Source organism: Pholcus phalangioides, unplaced genomic scaffold (assembly GCF_987345545.1).
Source record: "Pholcus phalangioides strain wild (caught in Gottingen) unplaced genomic scaffold, Ppha-v1.0 ptg000024l_1, whole genome shotgun sequence".
Lineage (NCBI taxonomy): Eukaryota > Metazoa > Arthropoda > Arachnida > Araneae > Pholcidae > Pholcus > Pholcus phalangioides.
In genome coordinates, this window is record NW_028301616.1 from 21,947,088 (window position 1) to 21,974,250 (window position 27,163).

General features: G+C 38.2%; 1 protein-coding gene across 4 annotated transcripts in view; it reads right to left on the reverse strand.

Annotated features, from left to right (window-relative positions):
- Window positions 1-22,515: 22,515 nt before the first annotated feature.
- Kdm2 (Lysine demethylase 2) overlaps window positions 22,516-27,163 on the reverse strand; it is a 42,471-nt gene continuing 37,823 nt past the window's right edge. For 2 of the 4 annotated variants that reach the window (XM_089251302.1, XM_089251303.1), the window contains one exon: window positions 24,705-26,262. In XM_089251302.1, the coding sequence (XP_089107428.1) occupies window positions 24,835-26,262 (1,428 nt within the window). In that variant the 3' untranslated portion in view covers window positions 24,705-24,834. Of the gene's footprint in view, window positions 22,712-23,848; window positions 26,263-27,163 lie in introns of those variants that run through there. The other 2 variants (XM_089251304.1, XM_089251301.1) reach the window with 2 other exon arrangements.

Consider the following 27,163-nt stretch of genomic DNA (forward strand, 5'->3'; position numbering starts at 1 on the left):
TGTATTTTTCTCATTATGACTGTAACTGAGTCTCTATAATATTGAATTTATAATTGAAGCGATTGTTAATTATAGTATAATTATAATTATTTCGGTAATTGATTGCTCTTTCGGATGATGGATATTAAGAATTTTACAGTATTGATGTTTTAAGGATGAGGTCTCTCAATCTCTCAATTATTGGAAGAGTTTGGGAATGAGTGTTTGAAATGGTGCTCGGGGGGTCATCTTAGAGCATCGTGGGATCACCCGTTAAAGTGATAAATGTTTTAAGGCCCCCCCCCCAAGCCTGCTACAGTTTACATACTTACTCTCAAAAATCATAGTGACAGAGATCTTATTATCATGGGGTCCGCTCCTATTCTTCTAAGGCCCCCCCAAGTCGTCCGAAGCTGCGACCATGCCCTCCCCAATCCTGCAACTGGGCCTCTAGGCTGAGATCTTTGACCACCCCCCCCCCCTTTAAATAATGACTTTTTATTGTGTTGGGGAAAAAATTATAAAAATAGTCCCGGGCCCCCGGACTGAAGCCCTGCCAGCCCTACCCTTTTGGGGGACCATTGTTGCGTTATACCTGAGTGAGTCTCTATGACTTTTTATTTGCCATGGTGTCCTATTCGAGGTACCCCCCCCCCCCCCACGGCTGATTTCAAGGCTCATCAGTGTGTCAAAGGGCTTATTATACCTTTTTGATTGGCGGCATTTCGCTCTGATTGTGGCACTTTTTTACGCCCATTGTGGTCCAGTTTGGACTATATTTTTCTTCTCGTTGTCCTTCACATACCGAAGCAAAATGTATATGAGGGAGGCCTTGGAATGGAAGACCCCTTGTTAAAATTAATTTTTGAGTAAATTTATGGGTTCAACGAGAATCTAATTCGAGGGGTCTGGGCTGGAATCCCGGCAGCCTCCCATACGTGGGACACGTTTTACTAAATCAGAAAAGTTGCTGCATCGTGCAGCCCTTAATTTCCTGCTATTTGGCTCCCCATTTTTACCTGATTTCCACCGGTGGACACTCTCTTGAAAATCCGGAGAACGGCAGCTTGTTTAACTCACTGCTATTAGCGCTAATTGGTGACGATTGGCGATGAATTGTTTGATTTTTATATCAATGAAATATAGTAAGCAGCAAGCTTCTCCTCCCCACTAAGTCAAGATTTTCAGAGAGACCTTAAGTTGACTTTTTAGTAAAAAAGAAAAAGGATATGAAGGTCTAGAACAGTGTTTCCCAGAGTGGGTGACATCGCTCCCTGGGGGGGGGGGGAACGAAATGATCCGGGAAACGACAGAAGCTACGAGTATAACATAGGATCCTATGGGTTTGCTTGAGTTAGGGGACGATGAGAGAAAAAAATTTCTGAAGAAGCGGCGAGATGGAACAGACTATGGTCAAGAAGTTTACCTCAAAAAAATTGGGGGTCTTGGCCTCACGCGGCTCTCTGACTTGAAAAGGCAAGGGTAAAAAACGCGTTTGGAGGCGTCAGATATAGGCACACGGGTAAAGATTTTTTTCTTAAGCCGCCCCTGGTCTCTGCCTCCTCTTTATAATTGTCATGAGCAGTGAAAAATTTTGTTGTGAAAATTTTTTTGTTTATAAATGGAATTGCTATCATTATTGTCCCCCCCGGTAGCGTGGTCTTTAACTTATTCTGATAAAACTATCGATATCCCCGTCAGGGCCACCGGAAATGACCCGGGGGCACAAAGTACGTAAAAAAGAATGATGTTAATGAAACAGAAATATAATAAACAAAATTCTGAATTGCTGGTACTTCATGGCTATAAAGGGTTGCCTCCCAATGAGCTGAAAGTTGCTGGTCGTCCCGTATATACGAGACTCAAGCACGTACGCAGGAGAAGGAGGGTGGGTGCATTGCATTGTTTTTTCAGAAATCGGCCTTAACCATCTTACAAAATTTATTGCGGGGGGGGGGGGGAGAGTCAAATGGCCTCAGCCTCTAGTGCCTATGGGGGGCCCAAAGTACCTCCTCACTCAGGGGACCCCCCCCCCCCCCATCATCCCCGTTCAGACAGACCGCCCCGATCGTTTGTCTTAGGTTCGAACAACTTTAAGACACCAGTAAAAAGGTTGAAATAATCACAAATTGAGAATTTCAAGTGAAATATTTGTAATTTTTATGGTTATTATTATGATATAATTTGACATGAAAAATACTGCCAATGGAAAAATGTAAATGAATCCGGTGACTGATAATGATCCGAAATAATTACGATTTCATCATTACAAAAATGAATGTCAGTTTTCTCTTATTTTTTCCAGAAAATGTGTACAATATGTTCGCGGACATAATGTATTTCGTTTGATTTGAAGAAAATATTGTATTTTTTGTGAGAGAAAAACAAACAAACAAAAACCTTATTGTTTATTATTATTTTTTAGTATAATTTCTTTTTTGTTTTATTAAAAAGTTTTAATAAAGATCATGCTGTTGAATACAATCGAATTGTTGAGTTCATTTTTTTTCTAATGGTCGTTAGTACATGAAACTGGGCGTTCTTGAGGTGCGACTGAAAGCCATAGCCTAGACAAGGTACAGGGTGTCCCATAAATTCGTAAATAGTATGAAATTCATAAAAAATTCAAGGAATATTGGTGTATTTGAACGCGCTTTTCTCTAATTGGAGTATTACAATACCATCTCTCAGGACCTGTGAAGTGCCCTATTCGGCTCCCTCAGCTGAATCCTGTTTGTATTAGTTTCTCTACCACAATATACATGATCCTCTGCTTGGTAGGTGTTCGGGAGTGCTCGTGGTCGCACTGGGGGGGAGGGGTGTTTAGCGGGCAGGGGTCCAGTCCTTTTTTTTGCCTGAATGAATGAACGCCAGGGTCTTTGTTGCCGAGATCTCTTCCAGCCCAGCTTCGTGGCAGAGTCTGGAACAAAGCGAGTGTGTGTACACCTAACAGTCTGAGTGTGTAGCTAGCGTTGCGTATGATATTTCAGTGCTGCCATCTATACTTCAAATTGTGAGTGAAGTGTGATGATTGAATATTTGTAACGTTGTAGGCCTGTTGCTCTCTGTGGCGAGACTTTTTAACGGGGAGATCGGCTCGCATTCGCGCCTTGAAGGTGGGAACCACAGGAAACCAACTTCAGCCGACCACCACTGTGGGGTTCGAACACGGATCCTCGCATCGCGAGTCCGTCACTATAACCACTCGACCACCACAGCGGCTACTCCTTTTTTTGCCTGTGTAACCCATCTTGGGGCCCCCCGTGGGGGAAAGATGATCTCATAATCCGGCTGTGACCTTTTAGTGTATTTGAATGCGGTTCGCGAAAATATTGTTCTCACGAAGGGTGATTTTTTTTTTAGAATGAAAAAAAATGTGATTCAAATTTTTGTCGATGGTGGGCGCTGCATGTAAAAAACAAATCAGAGAATTGTGGACACCTGAACCTTTCTTTAACCTCTTCTGTGTCCAAAAGGTTCTTGAAGCTTCAGTCGATGATTCGTGGCTGATGTAGAACAACTTCTCTAATAACAAAGTTGATCATATTTATTGCACCAACGGTCATTTTCTACACACGAGGACTAATTAGAAAGGGACCTACAATTTATTGCCGATTCCGAGCGACAGTGTTTTACATTTTGCCCTTTATTTATACTCACCGGGAGGGTTGGTTCGCTAACCCCTCGGTGTGGGACTCCCTGCGGTAGCAATTTTTTTCTGTGGTCATGTCACCAGTTCTGTTGTACCCCTGTGTCGGGAAAGTTTCTGACAAGGACGAACCGGGCATCGAACTCGCTGCTCCTCTAAGCATCCTTTGGTACTTTAGGCGAGTATATTATCGATCTAGGCTACCGCGCCTAATAGAAAAGTTGTCTGCAAATGTCAACATCATAATAAAGCAGCGCCCTCTATCGACAAAAATTTGAAGTAATTGTTTCCTTGTACCCAAAAATAACCCTTTCGTGAGAATACCTTTTCACAAACCGCATTCAAATAAACCAATTCCTTTGATTTTTATGAATTTGTGGGATACCCTGTACTTTTTTGTGGGCCGGTTAACACATTTGACCTTTGAAGATTGGACACAACCCGCTTCCCACCTTAGAGAGAACCGGTCAACACCTACTAGATCAGCGGTTCTCAACCTTTTTTGACTCGCGGAGCCCTTTTTAGTAAAAAAATTCTATGGCGGAGCCCCGTAGGCCCATTTTTTAATTATTCATTAAAGTTATTGATTTATTTTTTACTATTTAAAAATATTTATAACAATTTTTTAAATTTTACTGGTTTTTTTTAACTTACTCGAGCGACCGCGGAGCCCCCGGAGAGTGCACAAGGAGCACCGGTTGAGAACCACTGTACTAGATCGTTGTTCTTCAACATTTTTCTTGTTGCGCACCACTGAGAGTAAAGTAAAAATTTCACAGACCGACCCCATAAACCGGAGAAACATTTTGCAAAATGACAAAAATAATAATAACAATAATGGGAGGAAAATTTCCTAACTTTTTAACTTATTATATTTTATCATGTGAAAAATATCGTTGAGCTCGGATACTGGACTGACCGCCACCTATCAAGTAAAAACAGAACCATCTGTTATAATTCTTGAAATAAAATTGATGGTTGGTTTTAAACCGGCATGCGGCATGAAGATGAAAAGTATGAGGTATGACACAAAATATTTTCTATAGTCATGATGCACACGGTGTAAATTTTATGCATCATAATACCAGTTACTACGTTTTTATACAGACATGGTTGTCACATAGCAAAAAAATATTTGAGCTGAGACCCCTGCTACCACCTATGAAATAAAAACAACACTATTTGTTATATTTCTACAGTTATATTGATTGTTGGTTTCAAACCGGCATCAAAAGGCAGTGTTTCCCAACCCCTGTAATGAAAGTCAAAACTCCGCGGGGCCCCTGTCGCGTCAGAAGGTCAAGTTCTACGCCACCCTCACATAAAATAAAAAAATGTATTGTTTTAATAATTTGCATGTGTCATAAAAAAACTGAATAAATTACAATTTCATAGCAAGAAATGTGTCATTTATGCAATGATAGTAAACAGGGCTGGACAAATCTCCGAAAATTTCCATGCCTGGTCGGGCACGTGACTTTAAATAATAAATGCCCGAATCAATATTTTACATGCCCGAAAAATACTCCCAAAATATTATCAAGCATTACCGCACTCACTCCCTGAATCTACTGTTTCGATGATAGATTATAATAATTGACGTTCAAATAGAAATAATTCATAGAAAAAAATACACTTGTGGAAAATGTATAGAAAAATAGTGAAAAATTCCATGTTGATGAAAACGATAAAAGAAATTCACAATTCAGAATTAGTTCATAATCACGAGTCGGAAGATAATCTCCAAAAAGAAAACAGTCGATCCGCCTTTAGTAAAAGTTGGGAAAACGAAAATAAAAGTCGTATTAAGCGGGAAAACGTACAGGAGGGAATGTTATAATTCAACCGGTTATTGAAACATGTCTTCAATTGAAAAAGATTCAAATAACATGCTTATTTTACATGTCATATGTACTATTACTATCGCTCTCCCCTCCCAGTAAGCTTTCTGAACACTATTTATATACCATAAAAACCCCATAATCGCCCTACTATAGTCACAGTTTACGGAAAAAATTCTCCTCCGGAAAATTTACCGACAACAATTCACCGCCATTTCCATCGCTAGGAAAATTCACCGACAACAGTTCGACACGAGTCAGTGAGCGACGAATGACCAAGTGATCAATCAGTAAATGACACAGTACCGTAGTTATACAGTGAGTGACAGAGGGTTTAAATTGGTGAGTGAGAAAAATAGTGAGTGAGCGACCTAGAGATAGAGTAAGTGACCTAGTGAATGGGTGAGTGACCATATATGAATGGCCGATCGAGTGTGCAATTGAGTAACCAAGTGAGTGGGTGAGTTACCGTCTGAGTAAGCGATTCAGTGAATATGTATATGAAAGACGAATTCAGTCACTCAACCACTCACGTGGTCACTCATGCACTCACTCACTCATACAGTCACACTCCCACGCACTTGGTCACTTACTCGTCTAGGGCAAAATGTCGGAGGCGAATTTTTCTGATCCGGCTCCCATGCTAGGGTTCAATATATCGCCAAACAATGAAATGCGTAATGATAGCCGAGGCGTATGCACCTGGTAAGAAGCCAAAGCGCGATACATGATGGAAAACAACAATGGTGCAACAGGAAAAGAGAAGAGTGGGAAAATATCGGGAAATTGAGACCATGTTCAAACAATGACTGTATATAGCGGCTCTACCGAACAAAATTGGCCGTAGGCGAATTTCTACCAGTTCAGCGATATCGTGGGAATATACATATACAGCTATTCTAAGAATTTCAAACATTTTTCCTCTTTTACTAGAAGAATCATCGAAGAAGCAAAATCCAACACGTCATTGTCCAAAGAATGACGAGACTTTGCATATGCCAGATCTGCACCTGCGGCAGGCACCACTGCCCAAGGAAGCACATCTCGGACACGATCCCGAGAGACAAAGACACCAAGGAATACGGCACCGAGAACAGGAGGGCCTTTGATCACAAGGGCAAGTCGGTGAAATTGCCGGCCTGGAGGCCCAAGAGCGAGATCGGCATGCCGACCGGTAAGATGGCTAAGACGAGCACCCACACGGACGCCTACACCCCGAAGAAGCTTCCGCCGAAGTTCGTGAGGACCGTGGATACGTACAAGCCTCCGGAATCGAAGATGTACGGGACGAGCACTTACAGGAAAGACTTCGACCAGAGGGTGATGCCCGAAAGAGACAAACCCTTCCGGCTCAAGGAGAACATCATAATACCTCCGGATAAGATGGAGAGCCGGACAACGCAGAATCGGGCGTTCCTGTCCTGGGACAGGAAAGTCGCCGACGAGTGCAGGGGTCAGGCCATCAGGCCGGTCGAGAACGCCATCATGGCCTTCGGGCAGGAGTTCATGGGGCAGTCGGAAACCAGGAGGACGTACAAGAAGTATCCTTTCGTGGACAGGATCATGGGAGGCAAGAAGCCAGACAACATCCTCGTGGGACAGGGCAAGTTCCAGGCCACGGGTACTTACGCTCACGACTTCCCGCCCAGGAAAATCGAGGTCAGGGCTAGTTGCAAACCAAAACCGGGGTCGAAATTGTGGCCGGAAGACCTGATCAAGAGCATCACGACCTACAAGACCGATTTCAAGTACCACGACTCGGAGTCCCGGCGTAAGCCTTGTGGACCCAAAGAGTGTCAGTTCAAGCCACCGGATGAGCCATTCAAGGGCAATTCCTCTTACAAGACGGACTTCACTCCCCATGTGATGGCACCGAGGTAACTCATTTTCTGAATGCCCAAATGCAAATTATTTTTATCCAATTCATACGGGCGGTCTGGGACAAGTTGCGTTTTAATGGGTGGGACGATCAGGTTTGGATCCTAGTTAAACTGTGGTCACCTAATCATTGAAGACTTTCATTGCTATGATTCTGAATTTCCAATTAAAAAAAAGAAAAAAAAACCAGGGAGGCTGGGTTCCAAACCCTATAATTTATCTTTAATTAGGGATCAAGGGAAGGGTCCCCGAACCTGTAAAGATGGGCCCTGACCATTACACAAACCACCGTATTCCCTCACATTAGCCGGCATGCCATAAAACTCGATGGCTACCAGCTTTTTGCGGTTCGCGGCATGCAAGGAAAGGCGATGTTTAACAAGGATCACAGTGTGATCCAACAAAAAACATTCACATGCACGAAACTTAGAAATGCCTAGCAAAAGAGGATCGAAAAAGGGAACATCCAATGAGGAGTTGGCATGTTTAAACTTTTTATGCTCGCAGGAACCATTGGAATGAGAGGAAGAGTTTTACATATCTTGTGGCACCTCTGCTCAATCTTGAAGTTTATAGGTGGCACTCCGGATAGGGATTACAAAATGCTGACATCTTCAATTCAATGCCACCTCCAAGAAGCCTCATTGTTACCGCAAGACCAATCTCAATTGCACCCTAAGGCACCATACGGGACTCAACTGCCCTATATAGTATTTTTCATTTAGCACTCATTCAAATACCCCCTTGACCAATTACAATAGAAATCAAGGAGCCTCCCTGTGCTGCAGTATATACATAGCCACTGGCATGGCCCCGTCACATCTTAGATCCGGATACCCTGGGGTGAGATTTTTGACGGAGCCCCCTTTTTAATGAATTTATATCTTAAAATATCTAAAGTAAAAATATTTGTCCCGAGCCCCAGGTTGGAGACCTGTCAGCCCTACCCTTGTAGGGGGACCATGGACTCTAGTATACATTTCATTCCAACTTCTGCTTTACTCTGATATACATCCCTTCACGGCTCTTGGGGGTCCTCACCAACTTTGTCAGGGACACTGCGGTAAGCTGGAGATATTGATTTGTGCGCCTATTTATGCTGCAGTATTTCTTTTATATGTGGGGAAAATATCGCTTAAACTATTCTGGGGAACCTCAAATCAATCATAGACTGGGTAAGGGTGCTGCGGGTAACAAAGGTTTGAGAGCCCACTGTTTAAGAATTTTCTGAATCTGAACACCCCTACCTGACACCTTTGGCGGGCTGGATGGAAACTTTTGGAGGGTCGTAGTTTGCCCATCACTAATTTAAGACATCGGCTTCGGACATGATTCGACTTGTCAAGAATTTTTTCTTGCATGATTATGTTGGAACAAAAATGGTACACACACAACACAATAAATATGCCTAGGCTTACCATATTTCTTTCTTGAAAATACGGGAAACAAAAACTCGGGATTCATACGGGATATCACAAACTATCGACAAAAAAAAAAAAATTTCAAATGCAAGTTAAGTTGCTAGATACATCCAGAAAAATTCAAAGGTAAGCAAAGTTGCCAATTACAGGCAAAAATTGATCAAAGACAAATAGTTACCAATAATAAAAAAAAAAATTGTCAAATGCAAGTTAAGTTGCTAAATACATCCAAAAAATTCAAAGGTAAGCAAAATTGCCAATTACATGCAGAAAAATTCAAAGGTAAGCAAAGTTGCCAATTACAGGCAAAAATTGATCAAAGACAAGTAAAGTTACCAATTACATAACAAAAAATTTTCAAAGGAAAGTAAAGTTGCCAACTACCGCTGAAATTGGTGAGAAATCACCAATAGTTGGAAGTAGGAGAAGCTTCCACAATTTATAATTCACCAAAGAAAACGTAGATGTTTGACAAATATGCGAGATGAATATCTTTTTACGGCAAAAAAATTAATAATGATACAAATTATCTTTTGAAAATTATAACATAAAGTGAAAAAAAATCTCAGTTATTGACTTCAAAAGTTCATGTAAGCCTTTCATTGAAAATAAGAGGGAAAAGTTGGGACGTCCAAAATTATACGAAAACACCCCGTAAAATGCAGGTCATATGGTCATGTACTATACATGCAGGTTTCTGGCCCGCGAGCGATAGAAATACCGCATATCTGGCCCGCGGATTGAAAAGTTTGCCCGTCACTGTCTGAAACGGTAATTTGATTTTTCAGAGAAGACCTCCCCTGGGCTCAAAGAACTCAATACAAGTCGCCGGACGTACCGTTCTCAGGCAACACTACATACAGGAAAGATTTCCCGTGTCCACCGGAAGACCTCGAACCGGTCAAAGGAAAACCGCTGAGGTGTAACCTGACCGTAGGCAACGAGGCGATGGCCAAAACCACGACCCATCGCCTCGACTTCACATACCCTGCGGGACACGTACCTACAGAATCCATGAAGGTGATGGACGTCTTCAAGCCGCCTTCGGAACCGTTCCACGCGGTGTCCACGACCAGAAGAGATTACGTGAGGTACGAGGCGATCCCCACAAAACCCGTGATACAGAGCGACAACCTGTGCGTGGGCGGCGATCGCATGGACATGGTGACGACCAACAAGAAGGACTTCCGCTGCGAGAAGATCGAATGCCCCGTGGTCAAGCTCCAAATGGGCGATCAAGAAACCCTCAGCCAATACAAATTCGTCGAAAGCACCAGAGACCACGAGTATTACAGCAGGGCGAGGCCGAAGAAGAAGCTCAACAGCGCCTAGATACTGTGTTTGTATAACGCTCCTTTCTCCACTAGATGGGGCTACCCAAACAGCCTAGAATTTTTTTTTTTTACAAAATTAAATGTGAAAAAATTGTACTGATTTTTGAATTTATTTAAGTGAGATAGATTGACGGGAATATTTTCAATGGAGGGACAATCGGGGGGGGGGGGGGTGCATAAATAGAAAAGGCTGGTTTAAAACCCGCTTCAAGAATTTCCACCAATGACTGCTCCCCATTTCTTTCCTTACGAAGGAAAAAATGTCGTCAAGCGGGTGATAGAACTCCCAATGCTACCGCAATATCGCACATGTAAACGGAGCTTATGTGTAATTTTAAACAGCCTTTCTCTCAGTTGGTCATTTCTACGACAACCAGGAACGTCAGAGGGTATTATTAGTTCTGGTTTCAATTATCCGTCACTCATTCCATCAGTCAGTGTTGGTTTGAGACATACCGGGTAACCCCATAAACGCATAAAGAGTGTGTGAATGCGGTTCACGAAAAGTTATTTTCGCGAAGTGGGAATTTTTTTTTTTGGGGGGGGAAATAGTTCAAATTTTTGTCAATAGAAGTCACTGAAGAAAATCACAGAATTTTGGACCTGAATCTTTCTTAAAAATAAGTTCTGTGTCTATTTTTCTTTTCAAACCGAGCACAACTCAGATCTATCGCCCCATGGACCATTTACTACCGAGTGAGTAGTGGCGGAAGTGTGCGTACCCAACAGTCAGGGCCGTCTTAAGAGGATCATGGGCCCCCGGGCTAAGTGATTTTTCTGAGACCCTGACTGGAAAATTCTCGAAAATTTCAACTACTTTTAGTTTTTCTAAGGCACCGCCCTCTTCCATTGAGGCCCCTACGTTTAGACCAGTGGTTCTCAACCTTTTTTTCGTCCATGGCCCCCCCTTTCAACCATTTCTCATTCCTGTGGGTTCAATTGAACATGAATAATTTTCTACTCCCCCCCCCCCCGTTTTCTCATTAAAAGATGGTTATTAAAAAATTGTTTTATATAAATATGTTTGAATTCAATTTGATTAATTTTTAATTTATGAAAATAACGAAAGAGCAAAATAAACGTAATAGAATACAGTAAAAAATGGAATAAATTATTTTCAATCAATGTAAATTCTGCGCTTGAAGACGACACAATGTCATCAAGTTACTCTTTACTGGATGAAATTTGTATTATTTCCAAATTAGTTTTTTTTTTGTGTGTAAATGATTATGGTTTCATTGAGAAAATGTCAGTTGTAGCTTCCAAAATACGCATTCTCGTAGTGATAAAAATCGCCAAAAAGAAGGTAGCAAGCAGTTTTATTGATTTTATTCTCTTCATGCGGATAAAAGTAGTAATGAGGGAGTACACACTTGGACATACACACACGAATTAATCACAATTGAAAAGTTCAACCTTTCACATCGTTTTCAGCGATAATACATGTATCAAGGATATAGGTTTATGTTGTAGCCCTACTAGGAATTTAAAAAAATGAACTAAAATTACGCGAGAAAAATTTTTAAATAATTTTTTTTGAAACATTCATATTCCAGAGGAAATCATGCACGCAGTCAGGGCCGGTTTAACCATTAAGCAAAATAAGCACGTGCTCAGGGCATCAATACTATAGGGACACCACAAAAATATATCACATGGTATTTTTTTTTAATGCACGATTTTTTTTCAACATCGATCATCCGATAGAAGATCCTAAAATTTAAAGAACACTTGATTATATAGTTGAAGATCATTATCACAAAAAAAAAAAGATGGCACGAAAGATGAGAAACTACATAATAAATAACATTGCAAACTAGACTTCACACACATTATTGCCGAGTTTTTCGATTAGCTTTTCACAATTTTCATAAAGTACGCCCAGGGCTGTCTTAACATTATCACACGCCTAAATACAAAGCTATTTTTCTGAGAGATGCACTACAACCTAGCTAAAAATTCCTACCTACCTATTTGCACATTTACTCTTGAAAATCGGTCTAATTGTCACTTGACACCCCGGAGAAGTGCCCGGATGGGCCCGTGCAGTAGACCAAGTATTACAGAATAAGGGCGTGATTTTTGTGGGTCATTAATAGATCAACTGTGTAGTTCGATTTATAGAAGTAAAATAAATGCTACCAGGTGTAAATTACAAACTTGAGAATGTATCTAAGGGGCCGTTCAAGTATTATGTTATCATCGATGGGGGGGGGGGGGAGTTCCGATTTGCTGACTTTTGATGACAAGGGGGGAGGGGAGTGGGTTTGGATAATGTTTACGTCATCAACCACCCTTTATGAAAATATGAGTTAGGATTCAGAGGGGCAGAGCTGATGACAAAATTTTGCTGACAAGGGTAGCAGCGGGAGGGGGGTCAAAAATGGCTAAAAATTTGCTTACTTAATACTTGAACGGCCCCTAAAAAGAAAACATAACCAATATATAAAGGCAATTCGACAGAAATAAGATACCTACTGGCAGGGCAACTGGGTACTTGGTTAGCCGGGGCAACTACTCATTTAGGCACCCCCCACCCCGTAATGCTGAAGGATAGGTTGAATGGATAAATTTGCGCCCCCTTTTGTGATGCACCCGGGGCACCAGACCATCCTGCTCTCCCCCTCCCCCCCTACTTGCAGCCCTGCCTGTTGGTAATATTATGGCCATTCTAAGATTCAATGGTTTCTCCTTGGAGTGTTGGAACACCTTTATTCATCAACCGTTCATCGTAGGGTATGGTTATAATTTTTAAAATTCTCAAAATATGACCAAAAATCACCCTGTACGAGTTTGAGGATGAAAATACAGTGTACGCAAAATAAAAAATGTAAATTTTTGTACGATTCCCCCTCCCCTCTAATTTCCAATCAGACAGTTGTTGCTCTTTCTCATCTGAGCCCAACAAACAAATCGCATGTTTTTAACTGCATTATTCCCTAAGATATTTAAATTCAAAAATCGGAGACAGGTCCGGGCTCAGGAGAATTTCGCGACCCAATGCAGAAAAAATTTTTTGCGGCTCCCTCTAAAAACATTTTATGTAGTTGTTCCCGACTTACAAATTTTTCGAGTTGCGAAAATAAATCTTGGAGGGGAATTTTTTTTTCAGAAAGAACGCATTTTATTAAACTAATTTTTTTCATTATTTCAGGAACGCGTTGATAGTGTGGATCGTAATCAAACACGATCCATTGAGAGAGAATGACATTTAAATTAATTTTACAAAATTCATAGATTATTATTAATAATTAGCGCGTGGTCCACCTGCTGACATCATGGCTCGAACCATATTGAACAGTCATAAAATTTTGTCATACTTTTAAAGCGCTTCATCACCATCTCTTTATCAAATATACGTCGCAATTCGATAACTTTGATCATTTTTCGAATTTTTTATTGCTGTTTTTGTTTAATTAATGTAAATTAATAGAAGTAAAGGAATCAAGGTACTGGAATTCCATGACCCCCACAAGACATGGGGTTGACAGGCAGGATCGTCGTAATAGCATCATAGGCCTCTCCGAGCCAAGGGATTTTTGGAGGCCCAACCTGAAAAATTCTCGAAAAATCCAATTACGTCTCGTTTTTCTGTGGCACCTCTTCTCTCGAGGACCTTCGGGCATTGCCCGGGGTGGGGGAAGCATGCGTTAAGACGGCACTGCCTAAGGTTCGCACCAGGCGTCCTCCTTTTTTCAGTTTTGAATCTGGTAACCCTATCTGAAGACCACATAATCCGTATCTTCACTTATTTGTTCGATCATCCATATTGTCCGAATGTTTTTGTACAAAGAAATAATTATTTTTTCTACATAAAATCGGTTATTGAAAATGTAAAATTTTTGTTCCCAAAATTTTCGTCTCATAAAAAAATTTTATGCCAAAAAATAACAAAGAACTTTCTCTATCTCTCTTTCATCATCGCATGAGTTGCCTGAAATTTCGAGATTAAATGGCAGCACCAATAGTATATAAATCAAGCCTCCGGAGAGAGTATGACGTCAGCGGGATCCGCCTTGGCAGTACTGTGAGAACGGTGTCCCACATCTTTCGTCGGAACATCACGTGACTCGGCGAAAACAAACACGGTCCCCCGTTATTTTCTTATGGCATAAATAGGAGTTTAAAACAATAAATGAAAAAATAATTTCAGCATGGACGAGATAATTCCAAAATTAATGAAAGTTATAATTTCAGCATTAAAGAAAGATAATTTCAATATTAATGGAAGAAAATACATTCTAGAATTAATGTAAGAGATAATTACAGCATTGATAAAAGTGATAATTCCAAAATTAATGAAAGATATAATAATGAAATTAATGAAAGAGATAATTACAGCATTGATAAAAGTGATAATTCCAAAATTAATGGAAGAAAATATTCTAGAATTAATGGAAGAGATAATTACAGCATTGATAAAAGTGATAATTCCAAAATTAATGGAAGAGATAATTACAGCATTGACAAAAGTGATAATTCCAAAATTAATGGAAGAAAATATTCTAGAATTAATGGAAGAGATAATTACAGCATTGATAAAAGTGATAATTCCAAAATTAATGAAAGAATTAATGGAAGAAAATATTCTAGAATTAATGGAAGAGATAATTACAGCATTGATAAAAGTGATAATTACAGCATTGATAAAAGTGATAATTCCAGCATTGATAAAAGTGATAATTCCAAAATTAATGAAAGAATTAATGAAAGATATAATAATGAAATTAATGAAAGAATTAATGAAAGATATAATAATGAAATTAATGAAAGAGATAGTAATAAAATTAATGAAAGATATAATAATAAAATTAATGGAAGATATAATGAAGTTAATGAAAGAGATAATTCCATAATTAATGAAAGAGACAATTCCAGAATTAATGAGATATAATTTCAGAATCAATGACAGAAATAATTCCAGCATTAATAAAAGAAATAATTTCAGCACTAATGAAAGAAACAAATCCAGAATTAATGAAAGAATATTCAAGAAATAATGAAGGAAAATCCAGAATTGATGAAGGAAAATATTCCACATTAATGAAAGAAATGATTCTCCAGTATTAATGAAATAAATAATTTAATCTTTTTTCACCTTTAGTTCTTTATCCTTTTTTTTATATCTTTAAAACCCAATGTACGGAACTGTACATTTCTTTGGAAAAATTGCCAGGCGGGAAGTTTGTTTTGGCCGAGTGACGTGATTTCCTTGCATTTGATGTCGCTGCAGTCGCGGTGGCTGGATGCTCCCGTCCAGTAATATAATCTCTGTCGTCTGCTTTTCCCCAGGTTACTTGTTTTGGACGTCTCCTTGTGTCCTGAAAAAATAACTGAACTGGCAGTTCAAACTTCCAGTTCTGTTTGTGAGCTTAGCGTGTAGGGAACCGAACAAACCGTCTGTCGTCTGCTCATTAAGAGGTTATTTGTTTCGGATGCCTCTTTATGCTCACATAAAATAACCGAACTTATAGTTTAAATTTCCAGTTCAGTTTATGAGCTTTGTTTATAAGGAACTGAGCGGAATAAAGAATATAGTTTTTTACTTTGAACTTCATCACCACATGAGTCAATTTTAAATTTAACATTAGATGGCAGCACATTACTATAAAGTGGTGTGGAAAAATTCACTTTTTACGATCTTACCTGTTGTCTGCTTGTGTGGAGGTCCTTGGTTTTGGATGTCTCCTTGGGGGTCTTGAAATTACTGAACTGGAAGTTTGATCTTTCAGGTCAGTTTATAAGCTTTGTTTATAAGGAGCAAAGCTGAATGAAGAATTTAGTTTTTTATTACCTGAGTTTCGTCATCACCACATAAGGCACTTCTAATTTCGAAAGTAGGTAGCAGCACCATCAATATTTTTAAAAATTAATGTCTTAAAGTATTCTAGAGTATTAAATTAATTTTAATTCCCTTTTAAAATTGTTATTGCCAATGTGAATTCGCTGCAAATGCTACAAGGCAAAAAAACAAAAAGAAAGGAAAAACTGCTTTAGCGGACGGCGTAAAATTTCGAGTCACCCGGTATATACGGGTTTTGTCATTGCGTAACGCAGTGACAAAACTGTTCGTGTGAACATAATAATGATTCATCATCAGGATTTCAAGTCCGTCGGATAATATAAATAATCAGATTTTCAAATAAGAAAATTATCAGTTTGTTGACTTCAACTCTGTGGTGTTTGGTCAGAACATGATAACTCCAAAATCACAGTTTTGAGATATTTGCATTTTCATTGTCATTTAAAAATCAAAAATAAAGCATAGACACAAATGGAAATGAAAATATCATACATCAGCATGTTTTTTAGCCGTACGCACGTATTTGTGCATTTATCTCACTTCTAATTGGTTATAATTAGCAAGACTTACTTTTAAATCAAAAAGCCATTTTTTGGAGATATCATGTTCTGACCAAACACCACAGAATTTCGATACGGTGAAAATCTGAGATTTCATTGCATGACAAGTTGCCTTCAAGTGGCTTTTTGGTTCGTAATGTGGCCGCTCTCTCGCAGGTGAACGAAGCAACGTGCGAGTTGGCTTAAACACAACATAATACTTTTCACATAGTAGTCTGTACTATATTTAATATACAGGGCGCATAGGTAACGGGGCATATGACATTTTACTGGCGAACCATTGGTCCTAGAGGCATACTTCCAGTTGGAAAAAGTACCCGAATAATGTATTGTACTCAGATATTTGATTCATGTTGCCAGGGGTTACATAGTTATTAAAATAAAAATGCTAACTTTTTATGCGGTCACCCTGTGCCATAAAAAACAAAATTGGAAAGTTGTTTCCCGGTCTCCAACAAAGACATTCATCGTTTCTAAGTGAAATATTCACTGAGGTATTCGAAGAAAGTTGGAAAAAAAAACATCATTAAATGCGAGGAAACCATTTTACCCGCATTTAATGCAGTTTTTTCCCCAAATTTTCTCATTTTTTCGAATTTGCATATCTCGGTGAATATTGCACTTAGAAACGTGAAATTATTTTAGTTGCCATCGGAAAAGACAGAGCAACAACTTCTTAATTGGGTTCTTTGGCACACGGGGATGGTATAAAAAGTTTTATTTTATAACTATACAACCCTTTACAACATGAATGACATATCTGGGTTCGACACGTGATTTGGATACTTTTTCTGGTATGTCTTTAAGACTAACGGCTCGCCAGTAAAGTGCCATACGCCCTATTACCCATGCAGTCTGCATATACACGTAAAGAAATAGTTTGAGACGAAATACAGTCGACTCTCGTTTTAACGAATACCGTTATAACGGAAAAAAAATATCGTTTTAACGAAAACTTTTCTAATCCCCCGGATAAGTTTACATAGAAACAATATAAAAACCTGAAATTCCTTTGTAACGAAATTACTTTATTACTCCGGTCTCTTGGAGTTCATTATAATGGGGTTTGACTGTATTCCCACCAAAAAAAATGTGATATTTTCCCACTAAAGTAATTGAACTTTTGCTATTTGATCTGAAAACAGTCCTTTTTATAATGGTTATGTCGTTTTACTTTTATAAATTTAGGAAGGAAACAAAAGGAAGAAAGGGTGGGGAGGAAAAAAGGTCAAGAGGCGTTCGGTTGTGCGTAAATGCCTTGAAATTCCACTTGTTCGCAAGGGGATCCGCGCCTCACTCTTAGTTTTATGACAAAATTTCACATTTATGAGACGTTTGACTATGGTTACGATTAATCTCTATATATATATTGTTCCGGATAATTTTCCACAAGACTTCGAGGTTGCAAAACAAGAAGCGGTTCGACGGACAAACACGGATTTATTTACAGAGCAGCAATTTACACGATTTCTGTGGCGACACTTTTTTAAAGGGGAGACCGGCTCGCATTCGTGCTAATGCATTGCATCAACTCATCTGAAAAAAAAAAAAGATTCCGTCGAGTCACTGAACACACGATACATAAATCATCGATGAGCTTTACCTTTCAAGGCTACTGCTACTATTCCGCGATATAAATGAACGGCGATTAAGAAATCAATCAATTGCTATTGGGTATATACAACTTCGCGATAAATAACTATTCATGGGATTTATCTTACATCTGGATGATAACCTAAAGATAACTCTTTGAGGCCAAAGAGGGAAGCCAAGTATTAAAAAAAAAATGTAATGGACGGATTAATTGCACCTTTTTAAAAATCTATCAACGGCACCGACGCGTTGGGTTGCAAGGGCCGAGATGGATAACAAATCGATCACCAGTTGCTTCCAAATATACCCATGTGATTAGCCGTGATTGCATGTTCCAATAACTGAGATAAGCAACACGGTTAGATGATGTCATTATCAACAAGTTGATATGAGAAGAAAAAGCGGAAGAAACGTGATTGAAAACCAAAAAAAAAACAATGCCTCATTAGCAGGGCCCCGAATACGATTTAACCCTTTAAGCGGTACTGACGAGATATCTCGCATTATTAAAATCCCCTTATTTTAGTTAGCATTGGCAAGCCCGGATACTTTGTAAAGCTGATTTCTCAACGGAGCCCACTGCCCAGAGTTTACACCTGCTGAAAAAAAATCGGAAGAAAGTCCCCGTGGGAGCAGAGATGAATTTTCATCCTTGTAATCATCATCTGCAAAAATATAATAGGTCTTTCTAGGAATCTTGAAAGCCTGCTTTCAAAAAAAAAAAAAAAAAATTAACATTTTGAAAGGAATTTAGTGATTTCTGCTGTGCCGCTTAATGGGTTGAGACATTGTGTGTGAGGCTGCCTGGAATAAGCTTCAAGATGTTTGGTCATCCAGTATTTGTACAGTATGTTGTTTAAATTTGGGACTCAACTTGCTCTGGGAAGAGGGCAGTTCAATAATAGGGGACAGTAATAAAAAATAATTATTGCCTAAAAGCTATGAATTAAACTACAGTAGCAGGGGTGGGAAGTCTATTCCGGACGAACAAATTCAGGATTCTGAGCAGTTTTGGAGCAGCAAAGTATAGGATTTTGAGCAGTTTTGGAGCAGCAAAGTATAGGATTTTGAGCAGATATTTATAAATTGAAAAACATCGAAATTAACTTACATTTTCATTAACCCTCACCCTTTTCCAAAATAAAACAACTGAACTGTCTATTGTTATCAAACATCTTTTCATCAGCTTGTTTTGTTTTTGGTGTTTCAGGCTTTTGACACCTTGTTTGAAAGAGCGCTGTCAGAATTTTTCACACCAGTCTATTTAAGATTTTTGCTTACTGAGGGCACTATTTGCTGTGTCTTGAACAGCAGCACTTCAAATGGGCTAAAAATTTTCTATAAGTTTTTAATTTTTTTATATTCGGGAAGAAATTGTTCCAAAATGGGAGATAATTTCTGGGAATCAACACATTTGGCGAGATTGGCGATCTGACACTCGTTATACGGCAAAGTTTCTGAATTAGCATTCGTAATTCCGCGGACGAGCTCTTTTCACTCCTGGAATGAAATTTTTTTTTCGCGAAACATCGGGATTTGACGCAATGACGATCAACTACAGTAATTTCTGCTGCTTCCAGTGGCGACTTTTTTTTTGAAAACGGAAACTCCCATTTGCGCTTTAAAGCCGAAAGATCATTGCAAACCATCTTCAGTTGCTTGATCACGGATATTATAGGGGTTTCGCGATGGAAAGCCCGACGAGGGGCAGATAGTTTAAGTACAGTGGAATAAAACACGCTCTTCCCAGAAAAAATCGCTTCGCGGCAAGCCGGAACAAAAATTATGCTTTCCGAAATTCCGGGCATACTGAAGAAAAATTCACTATTTAGCACAGAAAAATACAAAAATACTCCATTGGAGCAGGATGGCGCAAGATGTTAATTTTGGCGAGGTGCAGCGCAATTGGCGCAGAGTTCCCACCCCTGTCATTCAAATATACCAATTCCTTCAATTTTTACACTATTTACAAATGCACGGCACACTCAAATCACAATATTTCGTGAAGCATAACACTATTTGATAATTCTTATTGCATTGTACTACAATTAAAAAAGATCGAAGACCTCTGATCTTCGATCAAGGTGTCAAGCCTGAAACACCAAAAACAAGCTGATGAAAAGATGTTTGATAACAAAAGACAGTGCAGTTGTTTTATTTTGGAAAGAGGTGAGGATTAACGAAAATATTATAAGTTAATTTCGATGCTTTTCAATTTATAAATATCTGCTCAAAATCTTATACTTTGCTGCTCCAAAACTGCTCTGAACATTAACTACGAAATCTACTTCATGTCAAATTTGATTAGTACAAAAAGTTTCAAGTGCCTCTCTGATCAGGTTTGACCATATTAGCATGAATTTAAAGAATCACTCATGACCATATTCACAGACAGAGTGTAACTGCAGTCGCAGGTTAAAGGATTAGAGATCAACAGAGATTGATACGAATTGGTGAATTCGTTCTCTAACCCTTTAACCTGCAATTGCAGTTAAACTCTGTCGGTGAATACAGCCGTCAGAGCAGCTTCAGCGGGATAATATTCTATCCTTCATACTAAACAGGACTCATTCACAAACATAAATTAAACACTCTATAAGAACGATTCTTCTTTTTTCTCTTTTTATTAAATGAAAGGACAATGCAATTTACAAGATGAACATTGTGGCAATGAAAAAAGTTGCCTGTGTGTGTGTATAGATATGCAGATTTATTAAAAAAACCAATAAATAATGCATAACCTGCATCACTGATGGTCAAAAGGTGGAAGGATAGCAAATGAAATATGGCATTTGTATCATGAAATATGCTTCAAAAATATACAAAGAAGAAAAGAAAAGTGTAACAACGTAATCTTCACGTGTGTGTACATGTTTATATACAAAAAAAAAACCCCATTAAACTCATAACTTTTGTTTTGTTAGTCGGATATCAGATATTTTTCATGTCATATGTGATTAAAATAATTTTGCACAAACAGCCATATTCCCGATACAGCAATTCATCTGGAAACCTCCAAAGGAAAAAAAATTCAATTTGCAAAAATTCACTGTCATTTCTATGTTAAAAAAAATGAAAAATAATGGCAAATCAATGAGCAATTGTCATCAGGATATATTATACAATTAAATATTCCCGTTAATGATGTTACGGGATAAAATACAGGTAACAAAAACAAAAATGATACAACTCAATTCTACTAGGTAAAAGTTTCAAGGACATTAAAACAAATATCTTAATGAAGAATTATGATGTTTCTGAAGATGTCACCGAGCAACAACATTTCAAAATGCTTTTCTATATGCAACAAGATTTCATTCCACTGACAAATACTGACTTCATATAATATTAGTCATATAAACTCTTGATATCAAGTCATTATTAGATGGGCAAAAAAAAAAAAAAAAAATTAGTTGGTTTTATAAACCATATTAAATTTTACTTCTCAGCACAGTAGAACCTTGATTAGCTGAGGAATACGGCCGGACCAAGGTCGGCTGGTATCTTGTAGCACTTTCACAGTTTCAGTGTGACACACTTCACTAAAAAAATAGAAAAGTGCTGGGATTGACTCAAAAAAGGCTTTGAAAAGAAAGTGTATGTTTTAAAAAAAATGCCAGGTTGGAAGGGTTTGATGAAGCAGCTTTTATTTGGTTTGGACTGCAATGTATCTAACAAGCTTCCAACTCTATTGCTATTTAGGAGAGGTCAATTATCTTCGATTGGTGAAGAGTGTTTCATGATAACACATGGTTGGTTGGCTTGACAAATTTAAGAAGCAGAATGTGATTAGATAGCTCAATCTAAACTAGTGTTTCCCAAAGTAGGCAATACCACTCCCTTGCGAGACGATGGTCCAGGAGGGCGGTAGAAGGGAAGGGGCAATGGAATGAGCAGTTTGGGAAACTATGATCTAAACCAGTGTTCTCTCTGAAGTGGGCAATTACATTCCCGGGAAGGGGGAGGTATAGAACATTCCAGTGGGGAAGAGGGTGATAATTGTTGCAGATACAACATAGGATCACTCTATGAGGGGAGATAAAAATGAGAAAATTCTGGACGGGAGGGGGCAATGAAAGTAAAAAGTTTAGGAAACTATGATCTAAACCAGTTTTCTAAATGGGGCAATGGAATGGTGTTGGGGGGGGGGGGGAAGAGATAGAAGCTACGGGTATAACATAGGATCCTATGGGTTTGCTTAAGTTAAGGGGGAGGGGGTGATGAGAAGAAAATTTTTTTCTGGGGAAGGGGCGATAAAATAAAAAGTTTAGGAAAGTATGACCTAAATGCAGAGGAAAGCTATAATCATCCAAAATAAATTTACCCGTGATCAGCAGAATTCTGAATTCACACCTTCCCTGTTAATCAAAGTTCTACCATATGTGCATATATCTAGACAAAAATGAGAAATATTTAGCATCATCACAGTTACGAAACTATCTCGTAAGCTTATGACTTACATGCCAGAGGGTTGACTGCACATAGACATAGTAACTTATCTAACATTTTACCTGAAAGTTTGATGAAAATAAAATAATACTGAGAGAAAATTTCTTCTGATTCATAAAGGAATAAAAACAAAAAAATCGCTCAAGGGTTGAATGCCATTCTTGATTCGGGTGAGCTGTAAGAACTTTGATTATGCTGCAAAAACTTTTGAAAAACAAAAACAACATAAATCAATTAATATATTAACACAAAAAATAACATTAATAGCAAACAAGAAACAATCAAAACAATAACATGTCAGGTGTGCAACTTGATTTTCAACCAATGGCAAATGTTGAAGGTCAAAAAATTGTTTGAAAGGCTTATTGGTAAGAATGCTATTTTCTACACCACTTTTGAGAAAATGGTACTAGCAGTCTAGGAATCAAAATTCTGACCATTTCCATGGACAATGTCAGACAGTCAAAGAAAGTTCAAACTGGAGAAACTTTCAAACAGTAATGGGGGGGGGGGGCAGTCTCACAAAATTGTTTGGAAACCTTGCAAAGTAAATTAAACAAAGCAAATCCTTTTCAAACTCTGATATAAACTGGGGAGGATTCAAAAAGGGGGAAGGGAAGCATTGGTTTCCCTGCAAACAAGCATAAGTTGCTGCAACCTACAAGATAGGAGATTAATTTCTAGGGCAAAAACCATCAGAGCTAGAACCATCTAAAAATAGTTATGTCCACAATACTCCCAAGACCAAAATATCTCAGTGAGACAAAGCATTGCATACTATGGGTTGTTCCATTCCTACTGAACATTATCAGCAGCAACTGATTCATGTTGGAGATGCATTAGTATGAACTGCTCTCAAAGTTGTTGAAAAGACAAAGAATTAAGTTGCATATTTAGTGCAGTCGAGCATTGATACCTTGAAGTGCCCTCACAAGAAGCTAATATAGCTTCGAATTAATTAATCACTTAGAGATATTCAGAATTCAAGTTAAGGAAGTTTGACTATTTTATTTTGCAAGGATTTCTGGGTTATTTAATTTTTTTGTATATAATTATAAACAATTATAAAGGCACATAAGACTGAAGGACTAAAAATTTTAGTGCTTCACAGCTACAAAAACTGCTTTTTTTCCAAAAACATACTTCAAGCGACACTGAAAGCAGATAGCAGTCAGACTCTGTGTATAATTTGAAAAAAAAAAAATCAGAATAACTCTATTTTTGAAATTAATTAATTCCTAATTAAAAGAAAGATGAATCAAATATGGATTTATATACAAATATAGCAATAGGCACAGTAGGAAATTTAAATGGAGCTCTTTTTTTTTTAATATATTTTTTAATGTTAGGATGGTACACAAGGTATTGGGGGTAAATTATTGAAAAACTCCCCCTGTAGAAGTTGATCACAACCCCTACTGGATATCTTCTTATGAGCCTCAACAGCATGAAATTCATTTGCTTACGATCTCTGAAAACTGATTGAATATAAAATCAAATGAGCAAAAATATGATTTTCAATTACCACATGTGAAAAGAACAAAAACATATGCGATATTGAGACAAGAGTTTCACAATTATTTTCGAAAACTTTATATATAATATCAGTTCTTTCATTTATGCGCAGACTTTTTTGTTGGTAGTGACATCAAAGCTTCTTTAATATTTTCACAAATAACTTTCGAAGAACGAAATGAAATGTAATAAATAGATTGATGCAGGTTTTTGTGCCAACATTAAGCAAGTAATTTTTGAAATATTTAGTGAAATTCATTTCAAATGAACCCTGATTGTTCAACATGGAAACATACTAACCATTGATACCTTTTATATGAAATTTGGTGTGTCAAAACAACTTATCTTTGAGTATCTTGAGATTGTTCAGAATGCTTCAGTACTATTACTCCCCGTTCGTCGGAAATTTTTAACGGTCAAAATAAAATGAGGGAGATTACCTGAAAGTAGTCTGTTGCTTCAAATTTGACAAAATAAACACAGGAACATTAATCTGAAGTCATAAAATGAATTATGAGAGTTATACAATACATAAATTGTACTTTCCTTACTCTAGTCATCATAAGGGAAGTTTCGAATTTGTAACTGCAACTTTGCTTAATATGCATTTGAATGACTTGGATAAGTTCAAAACAGACCGTTTGAGTCAAAACAATATAGAAGCCACTGCACTCTTTTTTTCCAAACACGGGAAAGAACGCTTTCCGCATCAGAATAAATGATTATTCATGATAGTGAGCTGGAAAAATCCTGATGTCGAAGTCACGTAACGGCCACTTTGGATGTTAACAGCGAAGAAAGTCTCCTGGATATCATTGATTTATCTGAATCAGTTTACCATCTTTTAACATCAGTGTCTGACGATTTTGTCCAACAAATTTGGCACAAGCTGATTCAGTCACTTGGTTACAGTCTCTAAGATCTAAACGCAAGAGACTTGTGCAACGTTTAAGGGCCTCAAGACTGGTATCCGTTATATTGGAGCAAGAAGACACGTCTAATGAAGCCAAGCGAGTGCTTTTTGCAGCACCTAACACTGCGATACCCATGTCAGTGACTTTGTGGCAGTGACTGAGATCGAGCTTTGCCAGCAGTGGAAGATGGTGGGCTAGCAGACGAACTGACACGTCAGATATATCTGCTCCAGATAACTTTACTTCAGTTAACTGCCTCAATCGAGTTTTGTTTTCAATGAAGCCAGGTCTAGAATCAGGGGGAGGGGCTAACAGATCTCTTATCACAGAATCTGTAAGGCCCTCGACCCAGCTCAAGTCAAGGGATCGCAGAAGTGGACAACTGCACGTGCACAAAGCTGTAACAGAGGCAGAGGAACAACCAGCAAGAGCGAGTTCTTTCGTTTGTGGTAATCGTGCAACAAGCCATCCCAACTGACGACGAGAAAGATTAGTCCAGCTCAAATTCAGCTTGACGGGTTGACGTCTCACAATACCAATAAGCATGTTTGGAGTAACTTTACACCTAGTCATATCCATAGAAGTCCACAGACGTGGATCCACAGACCATCGGTTCCAACTTTTGCACACTAGCTGACAAGTATAAAGATCTTTCTCAGAAAGGAACTGGAAAACGGGTAGCATAACCTCTTTTTCCACAGCCAAATTGTCAATTCCAGTTCGAGAATTTCTTCTTTTCTCTTCAGAACAATCTTCAACTATCGGAGCAGGACGTACAACATATTTTGGCTTTTTAAGATTTGGACTGTCTCTTAACATAGAACTCATTTTCTGATTTTGAGAAGGGGATGTACTACTCTTCTCACATTGCGATACTGTTTCACTAGCTTCCGCCAGAGAACTTTTATGACCATCAACAAAAGAGGACACTCCATTCTTGAGGCTGTTTGTAGAACCAAAATCATTTATTTTGACAATTTTTAAGCCTTTGGTGAACGTTCTATAGCTACTAGAGTCATCATACTTGATGATTCCTGAAGTTCTCATCCTGATGATGTCTGTATTCTTTTTCAATCCTTTCATACTTCGAACCAATCTTTCTCTGGCTGTCCCTTGTTTGCGTAATGAAGATGGAGAACGCGAATCAATTTTATCAAAGCTATTTTTCACTGTCAGAACTTTTTCTTGGTTGTTCTTGGTAGCTTTTTTCCATATCATTGGATAACGAGCACAAGAACGAACATGTGATAAAGGCGTTACTTTTTCTTTTAGTTCCTCCGTGCTGTTATCTCTAGAATTAGACGAACTGCTTCCAGGGCTATCAGCCTGTGCATAAGCGTAAGAAGAAAAAAAAAGATACTAATTATTCTTTAGCAACATGCTTTTATGCGAAATTTCAAATGACAGACAACCATTCATACGTGAAAAACTGCTGAAAAAGATTTAGTGCAACATTCAGTTAATAGTTTTGTGAAACAATTTCAACAAATTCTTTCATTACCTTTAACCTTTTGGATGCTACACAATTTTCAATAGAAACCACAGAAAATGTTAATATACCTTATTTTTCAAAGTGGAATTGTTCTCTCTCCTGTAATATGTATAAGAAGGGAAAAAATGTTTTCCTCCACTATATATAACCCTTTTTTTTTCAACTCTCTCTCTATACTGAGAAGTACAACAGTTTTCTTTTAACTGTGCTCTTCATTGATAAACTGGTCAGATACTATAGGCAATGCTGATTTGAAAAAAATTATATCAAAATGATGGTTAAACTCTTGGTAACTTTTCAGTTCATCTTCATCCAAATTTAACACCAGTGCTCAAATATATTTGAAAAAAGTAAATAAGCAACCCCAAGCTTTCTGGAAATTTATTTTCTTGGCTTCCTTAAACTTTTTATAGCATCCTGGTTCTTTCAGATCATAAGAAATCAGGTAACATTTGAATAGAAATCAATCTCACTGAAATTTTGGTAATATCAGAAGCACAAATCATAATATACCTCAGAGGAACATCACATCTATGAATTCTTGATAAACAAAGACAATCGCTTGCACAAATATCTTTCATTCAATTTATTGAGAAAGCAATGGTAATAGACGAAAGCGTAGAGAAGAAATAAAAAACAATGAAACGTAAATTATGCATTTAATTGTAACACTTTAGTTTTCTGGGTTGAAAATGGAAAAAGCTGATGATGATGAATTGCATAGATGAACAAACA